Source organism: Bombina bombina, chromosome 2, assembly GCF_027579735.1.
Source record: "Bombina bombina isolate aBomBom1 chromosome 2, aBomBom1.pri, whole genome shotgun sequence".
Lineage (NCBI taxonomy): Eukaryota > Metazoa > Chordata > Amphibia > Anura > Bombinatoridae > Bombina > Bombina bombina.
Window position 1 is genome coordinate 1,159,620,420 of NC_069500.1, and position 12,848 is coordinate 1,159,633,267.

The 12,848-nt window shown below is 40.4% G+C and overlaps 1 protein-coding gene across 3 annotated transcripts in view; it reads left to right on the top strand.

The window, feature by feature from the left end:
* Nucleotides 1-12,848, top strand: part of CEP44 (centrosomal protein 44) — a 245,139-nt gene that overhangs the window by 227,153 nt on the left and 5,138 nt on the right. For all 3 annotated transcript variants that reach the window (XM_053703837.1, XM_053703839.1, XM_053703838.1), the window contains 2 exons: nt 1,594-1,718; nt 1,872-1,909. In XM_053703837.1, the coding sequence (XP_053559812.1) occupies nt 1,594-1,718; nt 1,872-1,909 (163 nt within the window). The remainder of the gene's footprint in view (nt 1-1,593; nt 1,719-1,871; nt 1,910-12,848) is intronic.

Below are 12,848 nucleotides of genomic sequence, written 5' to 3' on the forward strand. Positions count from 1 at the left end.
CTCAATATGTTCACTTCTTAATGTGGAATATCTAATTAAAGGGACATAATACTCATGCTAAATCACTTGAAACTGATGCAGTATAACTGCAAAAAGCTGACAGGAAAATTTCACCTGAGCATCTCTATGTAAAAAAAAAAGATATTTGACCTCACAATTTCCTCAGCTCAGCAGAGTAAGTTCTGTGTAAAAAAAAATTACTTAAAGTGAAGGTCAAGTCTGGCGCATTGCTTAACATTTTTCAATAGCAGACTAAAATTAAGTATTATGTTCATTCATCAATTTCATTGTAAATATTGTTCTCATTACTATTTTTCAACTTTTATTTCACCTCCGTTTTCGTCTTATTACCCGCCCGCCATACTGTCTATATTGATTGACATTTCTGTTAGCCAATATATCATCTAACCCCGTGGCGTCTAGCCCCTTTTCTCTAGCGTCACTACAAAGTTCTGCGCATGCGTTAAAAAAAAAAACGCCATCGTCGTCCAGCTCGTTCACGAAAGGCGCATGCGTTCTCCCTTCTCAGAATCAATCGAGCCATTGTATCAGTTACTAAGCCCGATCGCAGCAGAGGCAAGCTTTATTCAAAAAGGGTAAGAATGATTAAGATGCTTGCAGCAGCTATTGCGGTCTAATATTTAAAAGTAACTACTGAGGGTACGGGTATGACACGCATGCGCCTTTAGAAGATACTGTTGTGCACGAGCGTAGTCCGTTTGTAGGAACTACAGCGACGTCACAACAGATAAATAAGGAAGTGTTGTAGGGGCGGAGCGGATAGAATAACGGAGGTATTTTCGATATATATATTTTGGTTGAAAAATAAGAGTTCTATACAAATATAAACTTAGCGACTGTAATATTTGGATAATAAGCTTTATAATGGTGTATTGCAATATGCAAAAATTGACCTTCACTTTAAGCTGCAGGTAAAAAAAAAAACAATGAAGAAATGAACAGCAGCCAATCAGCATCAGCAGTGCTGAGGCCATGAACTCTTTTACTGTGATCTCATGAGATTTCACTTAACTCTCATGAGATTTCATAGTAAATTTCCTTAAACTGAATAGGGAAATAAGATGTGTGCACGTAAGCTCACTCCCTTAGCTGTCCCGGGACAGGCATACTGATCTGCTGCTTAGAAGTCCTTTACAATGGGATGTGGCTACTGAGGAATTTTTGAGGTAAAATATCTTTCTTTTTTTACATAGAGATGTTCAGGTGAGATTTTCTAGTCAACTTTTTACAGCTATGCTGCATCACTTTCAAGTGTTTCAACATTTGGGTATCATGGCCCTTTAATAAGGTTTGTATATACAATTAAACAGTGAATATTAAACGACCAAACTAACCCCATGTTTATGAGCTTTATCTCTTGGTAAATTACATAATTGCCCACAATGCCATCACTTTTCTTCTAGTCTATGACGTGTCTTATTCACGTCTCTTATTCATGTATGTATATGTATGTATATATATGTGTGTGTATATATATATATATATATATATATATATATATATATATATATATATATATATATATATATATATATATATATATAAAGTTATAGTTAAAATTTTCATTTATAGATTTCAGGACGAAGGTGGTTATTCCAGAGAATCATCATCAGTCTTCTGGATACAGTTCTTTGCTGTCTACTGACACATCTCCTATAGCTGGTGTTCAATATAGTGATTCGGCAATAGATTCAAAAGTAAGTAAAAATTAGCTGTACTGTAGAGATCTAAAAAAAGTATTTTAGTAAGATTGTTTGTCTACTTTGTGTCCTATCTTAAGCAAAAACAAATTAAGATATGTAGTTATCAAATATTCTATGAAGAACTAATTATTGCTTATATGATTGCAGGAAACAGCACAGCAAAGAATGGAAAGAATAGCAAAAATGTAAGTTGTTAAAATAGTAATTTCTCCCTTTTTAGTTTATCATAGAACTTGTGCTCATTATTATTATTATTATTATTATTATTATGGTAATAATTTAGACTCCCCCACCCCACACATGATCCCATACTCCTCCACCTTTTGTCTTCAAACCATGGCAGTGTTCTCCAGAATTTTTTTCTAGCCGGGTTGGCAAAGTGTAATGCTTTGCAATATTATACATTTTTTTGTCATATATAAATGTTAATTAAATTAATTTCATAATTAAACATAAATTGATTAAATGATCATTTGAGCAACAAATATTTAAAACATATATAATATTTACTAATATTGGCTTAAATTTTAGCCGGGTGGTCAGTAAAATCAACTGGGTGGTGCACCTGCTAAAAAAGCCCTGGGGAGAGCAGTGCATGGGTTTTTAGCAGTTCTCTCAAATGTCTTCACTCTAATCTGATTCTAATTCTCTTGCTCCACCTTTGCCATCACTCTCTATAAATACACACTACATTCTGTCCCAGAATAGCTGCACATATTACTTTTTGACATTCTTACTAAACACTGAATCACCCATGGCATTTAAAACATGCGCACTGTGCAGAAAAGTTCATTTCACTACAAAAGTATCCTATGGTTCAACACTTTGTGCTTTTAATTCCTTTTCACACTTTTTTACTCATAACTTTAACCTTTGTGAAATTTATGCAATGTACCTTTTCTTCATGAATTCCCCTCTTTTTCTTCTAACTCATATGTACCTAAACAGCCTAAAATCAACGCAATTTTTTTTTTATTTTGCTAAAATAACTTCTAGAACTAAACCGTTTTCACGGCTCATGTAGAAAACATTAAAGCAAACAGGACTAGATTTTTTTTCTTACTGTAAAGACTTTTTGTTTTCCAATGACATTTAAATAACATTTACTTCCTTCTCTTAGTGTCTTTTGTTGAAAAACATGTAGGGGAGCTCAAGAGCATGTAGATGAGCTCAAGAGCATGTAGGTGTTTGAAACATTATATGGCAGAAGTTTTACAAGAATGTTTTGAGCAGTTATACGTTTTGGGAAACACTGCTGCCATCTAGTGCTCAACAGCATTTCTTTCATGTAATTGGCAAGAGTCCATGAGCTAGTGACGTATGGGATATACATTCTTACCAGGAGGGGGCAAAGTTTCCCAAACCTCAAATGCCTATAAATACACCTCCCACCACACCCAAAACTCAGTTTTACAAACTTTGCCTCCTATGGAGGTGGTGAAGTAAGTTTGTGCTTGATTTTTATGATTTCTTCTATGATAAGCGCTTCTAAGCATTCTGAAGCCCAATTCCTCTCAGAGTACAGTGTTTGTCAGAGAAATGTGAAGAGCGTATCGCCTATTGATTTTATGGTTTTCTCTCATGGAAATCTTTTCAAGGGTTCTCTGTTATCGGTCGTAGGGATTCATCTCCTACCTCCCTTTTCAGATCGACTATATACTCTTATATACCATTACCTCTGCTGATAGTTTTCAGTACTGATTTGGCTATCTGCTATATATGGATGGGTGTCTTTCTGTAAGTATGTATCATTATTTATGACACTCTCAGCTATGGTTTGGCGCTTTATGTATTAATATAAATTTTAAATATATGTATTTCTCCAACATTGGTGTGTCCGGTCCACGGCGTCATCCTTACTTGTGGGATATTCTCTTCCCCAACAGGAAATGGCAAAGAGTCCCAGCAAAGCTGGTCACATGATCCCTCCTAGGCTCCGCCCACCCCAGTCATTCTCTTTGCCGTTGCACAGGCAACATCTCCATGGAGATGGTTAAGAGTTTTTTTGGTGTTTAAATGTAGTTTTTATTCTTCTATCAAGTGTTTGTTATTTTAAAATAGTGCTGGTATGTACTATTTACTCTGAAACAGAAAAGGATGAAGATTTCTGTTTGTAAGAGGAAGATGATTTTAGCAGACAGTAACTAAAATCGATTGCTGTTTCCACACAGGACTGTTGAGATGAAGTAACTTCAGTTGGGGGAAACAGTTAGCAGACTTTTCTGCTTAAGGTATGACTAGCCATATTTCTAACAAGACCATGTAATGCTGGAAGGCTGTCATTTCCCCTCATGGGGACCGGTAAGCCATTTTCTTAGTCAAATATAAAAGAATAAAGGGCTTAAAAAAGGGCTTAAAAACTGGTAGACATTTTTATGGGCTAAAACGATTGCTTTATTGGGGCATATCATGCAGATTCTAGCTAATAATTGGCATTATAATCTTGGGGAACGTTTAAAAAACAGCAGGCACTGTGTTGGACACCTTTTTTAGTCTGGGGGCCTTTCTAGTTATAGACTCAGCCTCATTTTCGCGCCATTACTGCGCAGTTGTTTTTGGAGAGCAAGGCATGCAGATGCATGTGTGAGGATCTAAGAATCACTAAAAAAGCTTCTAGAAGGCGTCATTTGGTATCGTATTCCCCTCTGGGCTTGGTTGGGTCTCAGCAAAGCATATAGCTGGGACTGTATAGGGGTTAAATTTGAAAACGGCTCCGGTTCCGTTAATTTAAGGGTTAAAGCTCTGAAATTTGGTGTGCAATACTTTTAATGCTTTAAGACACTGTGGTGAAATTTTGGTGAATTTTGAACAATTCCTTCATACTTTTTCACATATTCAGTAATAAAGTGTTTTCAGTTTGAAATTTAAAGTGACAGTAACGGTTTTATTTTAAAACGTTTTTTGTGCTGTGTTGACAAGTTTAAGCCTGTTTAACATGTCTGTACCATCAGATAAGCTATGTTCTATATGTATGAAAGCCAATGTGTCTCCCCATTTAAATTTATGTGATAATTGTGCCATAGTGTCCAAACAAAGTAAGGACAGTAATGCCACAGATAATGATATTGCCCAAGATGATTCCTCAAATGAGGGGAGTAAACATGATACTACATCATCCCCTACTGTGTCTACACCAGTTATGCCCACACAGGAGGCCCCTAGTACATCTAGTGCGCCAATACTTATTACCATGCAACAATTAACGGCTGTAATGGATAACTCCATAGCAAATCTTTTATCCAAAATGCCTACTTTTCAGAGAAAGCGCGATTGCTCTGTTTTAAACACTGAAGAGCAAGAGGACGCTGATGATAACTGTTCTGACATACCCTCACACCAATCTCAAGGGGCCATGAGGGAGGTTTTGTCTGATGGAGAAATCTCAGATTCAGGAAAAATTTCTCATCAAGCTGAACCTGATGTTGTGACATTTAAATTTAAATTAGAACATCTCCGCGCACTGCTTAAGGAGGTGTTATCTACTCTGGATGATTGTGACAATTTGGTAATTCCAGAGAAATTATGTAAGATGGACAAGTTCCTAGAGGTTCCGGTGCCCCCCGACGCTTTTCCTATACCCAAGCGGGTGGCGGACATAGTAAATAAAGAGTGGGAAAGGCCCGGCATACCTTTTGTTCCCCCCCCTATATTTAAGAAATTATTTCCTATAGTCGACCCCAGAAAGGACTTATGGCAGACAGTCCCCAAGGTCGAGGGGGCGGTTTCTACTCTAAACAAACGCACTACTATTCCTATCGAAGATAGTTGTGCTTTCAAAGATCCTATGGATAAGAAATTAGAGGGTTTGCTTAAAAAGATTTTTGTACAGCAAGGTTACCTTCTACAACCAATTTCATGCATTGTTCCTGTCACTACGGCAGCGTGTTTCTGGTTCGAGGAACTAGAAAAGTCGCTCAGTAAAGAATCTTCGTATGAGGAGGTTATGGACAGAGTTCAAGCACTTAAATTGGCTAACTCTTTTGTTTTAGATGCCGCTTTGCAATTAGCTAGATTAGCGGCGAAAAATTCAGGGTTTGCTATCGTGGCGCGCAGAGCGCTTTGGCTAAAGTCTTGGTCAGCGGATGTGTCTTCCAAGACAAAATTGCTTAACATTCCTTTCAAAGGTAAAACATTATTTGGACCTGATTTGAAAGAGATTATTTCAGACATCACTGGGGGAAAGGGCCACGCCCTCCCACAGGATAGGTCTTTTAAGGCTAAAAATAAGCCTAATTTTCGTCCCTTTCGCAGAAACGGACCAGCCTCTAATTCTGTATCCTCTAAGCAAGAGGGTAATACTTCACAACCCAAACCAGCCTGGAAACCAATGCAAGGCTGGAACAAGGGTAAGCAGGCCAAGAAGCCTACCACTGCTACCAAAACAGCATGAAGGGATAGCCCCCGATCCGGGACCGGATCTAGTGGGGGGCAGACTTTCTCTCTTTGCTCAGGCTTGGGCAAGAGATGTTCAGGATCCTTGGGCGCTAGAAATAGTTTCTCAAGGTTATCTCCTGGAATTCAAGGAACTACCCCCAAGGGGAAGGTTCCACAGGTCTCAATTATCTTCAAACCAAATAAAGAGACAGGCATTCTTACATTGTGTAGAAGACCTGTTAAAGATGGGAGTGATACATCCAGTTCCAATAAGAGAACAAGGAATGGGATTTTATTCCAATCTGTTCATAGTTCCCAAAGAGGGAGCATTCAGACCAATTTTGGATCTAAAGATCCTAAACAAATTTCTCAGGGTACCATCGTTCAAAATGGAAACTATTCGAACGATCCTACCTACTATCCAGGAAAATCAATTTATGACTACCATGGATTTAAAGGATGCGTACCTACATATTCCTATCCACAAGGAACATCATCAGTTCCTAAGGTTCGCTTTTCTGGACAAGCATTACCAGTTTGTGGCACTTCCATTCGGATTAGCCACTGCTCCAAGGATTTTCACAAAGGTACTAGGGTCCCTTCTAGCGGTTCTAAGACCAAGGGGCATTGCAGTAGTACCTTACTTGGACGACATCCTGATTCAAGCGTCGTCCCTGTCAAAAGCAAAGGCTCATACGGACATCGTCCTAGCCTTTCTCAGATCTCACGGATGGAAGGTGACCAAAGAAAAAAGTTCTCTGTCCCCGTCAACAAGAGTTCCCTTCTTGGGAACAATAATAGATTCCTTAGAAATGAGGATTTTTCTGACAGAGGTCAGAAAATCAAAACTTCTAAGCTCTTGTCAAGTACTTCATTCTGTTCCTCGTCCTTCCATAGCGCAGTGCATGGAAGTAATAGGATTGATGGTTGCAACAATTGACATAGTTCCTTTTGCACGAATTCATCTAAGACCATTACAACTGTGCATGCTCAGACAGTGGAATGGGGATTATACAGACTTGTCTACGATGATTCTAGTAGATCAAAAGACCAGAGATTCACTCTGTTGGTGGCTGACCCTGGACAATCTGTCACAGGGAATGAGCTTCCGCAGACCAGAGTGGGTCATTGTCACGACCGACGCCAGCCTAGTGGGCTGGGGCGCGGTCTGGGAATCCCTGAAAGCTCAGGGTCTATGGTCTCGGGAAGAGTCTCTTCTCCCGATAAACATTCTGGAACTGAGAGCGATATTCAATGCTCTCAGAGCTTGGCCTCAACTAGCAAAGGCCAAATTCATAAGGTTTCAGTCAGACAACATGACGACCGTTGCATATATCAATCATCAGGGGGGAACAAGGAGTTCCCTGGCGATGAAAGAAGTGACCAAGATAATTCAATGGGCGGAGGATCACTCCTGCCACTTGTCTGCGATCCACATCCCAGGAGTGGAAAATTGGGAAGCGGATTTTCTGAGTCGTCAGACATTCCATCCGGGGGAGTGGGAACTCCATCCGGAAATCTTTGCCCAAATAACTCAATTATGGGGCATTCCAGACATGGATCTGATGGCGTCTCGTCAGAACTTCAAGGTTCCTTGCTACGGGTCCAGATCCAGGGATCCCAAGGCGACTCTAGTAGATGCACTAGTAGCACCTTGGACCTTCAACCTAGCTTATGTATTCCCACCGTTTCCTCTCATCCCCAGGCTGGTAGCCAGGATCAATCAGGAGAGGGCCGCGGTGATCTTGATAGCTCCTGCGTGGCCACGCAGGACTTGGTATGCAGACCTGGTGAATATGTCATCGGCTCCACCATGGAAGCTACCTCTGAGACAGGACCTTCTTGTTCAGGGTCCATTCGAACATCCGAATCTGGTTTCCCTCCAACTGACGGCTTGGAGATTGAACGCTTGATTTTATCAAAGCGTGGGTTTTCAGATTCTGTAATAGATACTCTGATTCAGGCTAGAAAGCCTGTAACTAGAAAAATTTACCATAAAATATGGAAAAAATATATCTGTTGGTGTGAATCTAAAGGATTCCCATGGAACAAGATAAGAATTCCTAAGATTCTATCCTTTCTACAAGAAGGTTTGGAGAAAGGATTATCTGCAAGTTCTCTAAAGGGACAGATCTCTGCTTTATCTGTTTTACTTCACAAAAGACTGGCAGCCGTGCCAGATGTTCAAGCATTTGTTCAGGCTCTGGTTAGGATCAAGCCTGTTTACAGACCTTTGACTCCTCCCTGGAGTCTAAATCTAGTTCTTTCAGTTCTTCAAGGGGTTCCGTTTGAACCCTTACATTCCGTAGATATTAAGTTACTATCTTGGAAAGTTTCAGAGTTATCTGCTCTGCAGTGTTCTCCGCCCTATCTGGTGTTCCATGCAGATAAGGTGGTTTTGCGTACTAAGCCTGGTTTTCTTCCGAAAGTTGTTTCCAACAAAAATATTAACCAGGAGATAGTTGTACCTTCTTTGTGTCCGAATCCAGTTTCAAAGAAGGAACGTTTGTTACACAATTTGGACGTAGTCCGTGCTCTAAAATTCTATTTAGAGGCTACTAAAGATTTCAGACAAACATCTTCCTTGTTTGTTGTTTATTCTGGTAAAAGGAGAGGTCAAAAAGCGACTTCTACCTCTCTTTCCTTTTGGCTTAAAAGCATTATCAGATTGGCTTATGAGACTGCCGGACGGCAGCCTCCTGAAAGAATCACAGCTCACTCCACTAGGGCTGTGGCTTCCACATGGGCCTTCAAGAACGAGGCTTCTGTTGACCAGATATGTAAGGAAGCGACTTGGTCTTCACTGCACACTTTTGCCAAATTTTACAAATTTGATACTTTTGCTTCTTCGGAGGCTATTTTTGGGAGAAAGGTTTTGCAAGCCGTGGTGCCTTCCATTTAGGTGACCTGATTTGCTCCCTCCCTTCATCCGTGTCCTAAAGCTTTGGTATTGGTTCCCACAAGTAAGGATGACGCCGTGGACCGGACACACCAATGTTGGAGAAAACAGAATTTATGCTTACCTGATAAATTACTTTCTCCAACGGTGTGTCCGGTCCACGGCCCGCCCTGGTTTTTTAATCAGGTCTGATGAATTATTTTCTCTAACTACAGTCACCACGGTATCATATGGTTTCTCCTATATATATTTCCTCCTGTCCGTCGGTCGAATGACTGGGGTGGGCGGGGCCTAGGAGGGATCATGTGACCAGCTTTGCTGGGACTCTTTGCCATTTCCTGTTGGGGAAGAGAATATCCCACAAGTAAGGATGACGCCGTGGACCGGACACACCGTTGGAGAAAGTAATTTATCAGGTAAGCATAAATTCTGTTTTTACTTATATTTGCCATGAGTCAGGTCTATGTATATTTCCCTTTGCAGTCTAAACAGTTTCAGTATAGGAATCATGTTTGGGAAGTTTATTTAAGCTTTTTTCTTACCTAGGGTTCAGTCTTTTTCTAATTTTTTGGCGTGAATTTGCGCCTCTGATGGCTTAAATTTTAGCCGGGTGGTCAGTAAAATCAACTGGGTGGTGCACCTGCTAAAAAGGCCCTGGGGAGAGCAGTGCATGGGTTTTTAGCAGTTCTCTCAAATGTCTTCACTCTAATCTGATTCTAATTCTCTTGCTCCACCTTTGCCATCACTCTCTATAAATACACACTACATTCTGTCCCAGAATAGCTGCACATATTACTTTTTGACATTCTTACTAAACACTGAATCACCCATGGCTTTTAAAACATGTGTCAATCAACAAATAGGGACTCATAGTTCATTAGCAATTAAGAAATATCTTGAATACGTTCTTAGATGGAATTCATCTCCTGTCTAATTTCTACGTTTTTTTATCTCAGGTTTAGACATTTGGGAGGTGGATTATCTCAGCCATCAGTCTTTACATCTGGGAGAGTGGTATCTCTATACAGATGTGTTTTCTCAATTTCCCAGTGTCTTGGTTTTGCAACCTTACTTCATCTTTCCGCCTCTGATTTTTTCTTCCAAGGGTGAATTCCAAGATCATATTGGAACAATGTCCTATTTTTCTGATAGCAAGTGCATGGCCTTACTGGTTTGGTATGTGGATCTTGTTCGGGTGTCCAGTTGCCATGCTAGGCCGCTTTCTCTTTGGCCAGCCCTCTTGTTTTAGGGGCTATTTTTCCATCGGGATCTCAAATTACTATTTTGATGGTATGGAAATTGATTAATGTTTAGTCATAGAGGTTTCTCTGACTCAGTTTTATAACTATGCTGCCGGCTTATAAGTCTGTTTCAAGGAACATGTATTATTAGGTTTGGAAAACCTATATTTCTTCTGTTATGTGTGATCAGTCCACGGGTCATCATTACTTCTGGGATATAACTCCTCCCCAACAGGAAATGCAAGAGGATTCACCCAGCAGAGCTGCATATAGCTCCTCCCCTCTACGTCAGTCCCAGTCATTCTCTTGCACCCAACGACTAGATAGGATGTGTGAGAGGACTATGGTGATTATACTTAGTTTTTATGACTTCAATCAAAAGTTTGTTATTTTAAAATAGCACCGGAGCGTGTTATTACTTCTCTGGCAGAGTTTGAGGAAGAATCTGACAGAGATTTTTTTACTATGATTTTAACCGGAGTCGTTAAGATCATATTGCTGTTCTCGACCATCTGAGGGAGGTAAAGGCTTCAGATCAGGGGACAGCGGGCAGATGAATCTGCATTGAGGTATGTGGCAGTTTTTATTTTCTGAATGGAATTGATGAGAAAAGCCTGCCATACCGTTAAAATGTATGTATACACTTCAGTATTCTGGGGATGGTATTTCACCGGAACTACTGTGTTAAAGGTCACTAATCCTTTTAATAACTATTCTCATGTTAAACGTTTTTGCTGGAATGTAGAATCGTTTACATTGCTGAGGTACTGTGTGAATAAATATTTGGGCATTATTTTCCACTTGGCAGTTTTTTGCTTTAATTGTGACAGTTTCGTTTCTCTTCACTGCTGTGTGGGAGAGGGAGGGGCCGTTTTTGGCGCTCTTTGCTACGCATCAAAAAATTCCAGTCAGCTACTTTTATATTTCCTGCATGATCCGGTTCATCTCTGACAGATCTCAGGGGTCTTCAAACTTCTTTGAAGGGAGGTAAATTCTCTCAGCAGAGCTGTGAGAATTCTTATAGTGACTGTGAATAAAAAACGTTGTTTTGTTTTCTTATGTACAAATTTAATTAGTGTTGTTTTTTACTAATGGGAACAAACCTTTGCTAAAAGTTGTGTTGTTTTAAAGTTTGATGCTATAACTGTTTTTCAGTTCATTATTTCAACTGTCATTTAATCGTTAGTACCTCTTTGAGGCACAGTGCGTTTTTTTGCTAAAAAAGATTATAACCAAGTTGTAAGTTTTTTTGCTAGTGTGTTAAACATGTCTGACTCAGAGGAAGATATCTGTGTCATTTGTTCCAATGCCAAGGTGGAGCCCAATAGAAATTTATGTACTAACTGTATTGATGCTACTTTAAATAAAAGTCAATCTGTACAATGTGAACAAATTTCACCAAACAGCGAGGGGAGAGTTATGCCGACTAACTCGCCTCACGCAACAGTACCTGCATCTCCCGCCCGGGAGGTGCGTGATATTTTGGCGCCTAGTACATCTGGGCGGCCATTACAGATAACATTACAAGATATGGCTACTGTTATGACTGAAGTTTTGTCTAAATTACCAGAACTAAGAGGCAAGCGTGATCACTCTGGGGTGAGAACAGAGTGCGCTGACAATGCTAGGGCCATGTCTGATACTGCGTCACAGCTCGCAGAGCATGAGGACGGAGAGCTTCATTCTGTGGGTGACGGTTCTGATCCAAACAGATTGGACTCAGATATTTCAAATTTTAAATTTAAATTGGAGAACCTCCGTGTACTACTAGGGGAGGTCTTAGCAGCTCTCAACGATTGTAACACCGTTGCAATACCAGAGAAACTGTGTAGGTTGGATAAATACTTTGCGGTACCGGCGAGTACTGACGTTTTTCCTATACCTAAGAGACTAACTGAAATTGTTACTAAGGAGTGGGATAGACCCGGTGTGCCGTTCTCACCCCCTCCAATATTTAGAAAGATGTTTCCAATAGACGCCACCACTCGGGACTTATGGCAAACGGTTCCCAAGGTGGAGGGAGCAGTTTCTACTTTAGCTAAGCGTACCACTATCCCGGTGGAGGATAGCTGTGCTTTCTCAGATCCAATGGATAAAAAATTAGAGGGTTACCTTAAGAAAATGTTTGTTCAACAAGGTTTTATATTACAACCCCTTGCATGTATCGCGCCGATTACGGCTGCGGCAGCATTTTGGATTGAGTCGCTTGAAGAGAACCTTAGTTCCTCTACGCTAGACGACATTACGGACAGGCTTAGAGTCCTTAAACTAGCTAATTCTTTCATTTCGGAGGCCGTAGTACATTTAACCAAACTTACGGCTAAGAACTCAGGATTCGCCATACAGGCACGCAGGGCACTGTGGCTAAAATCCTGGTCAGCTGATGTTACTTCTAAGTCCAAATTACTTAATATACCTTTCAAGGGGCAGTCCTTATTCGGGCCCGGTTTGAAAGAAATTATCGCTGACATTACGGGAGGTAAGGGCCACGCCCTACCTCAAGACAAGGCCAAAGCTAAGGCTAGACAGTCTAATTTTCGTCCCTTTCGGAATTTCAAGACAGGAGCAGCATCAACCTCCACTGCACCAAAACAGGAAGGAGCTGTTGCT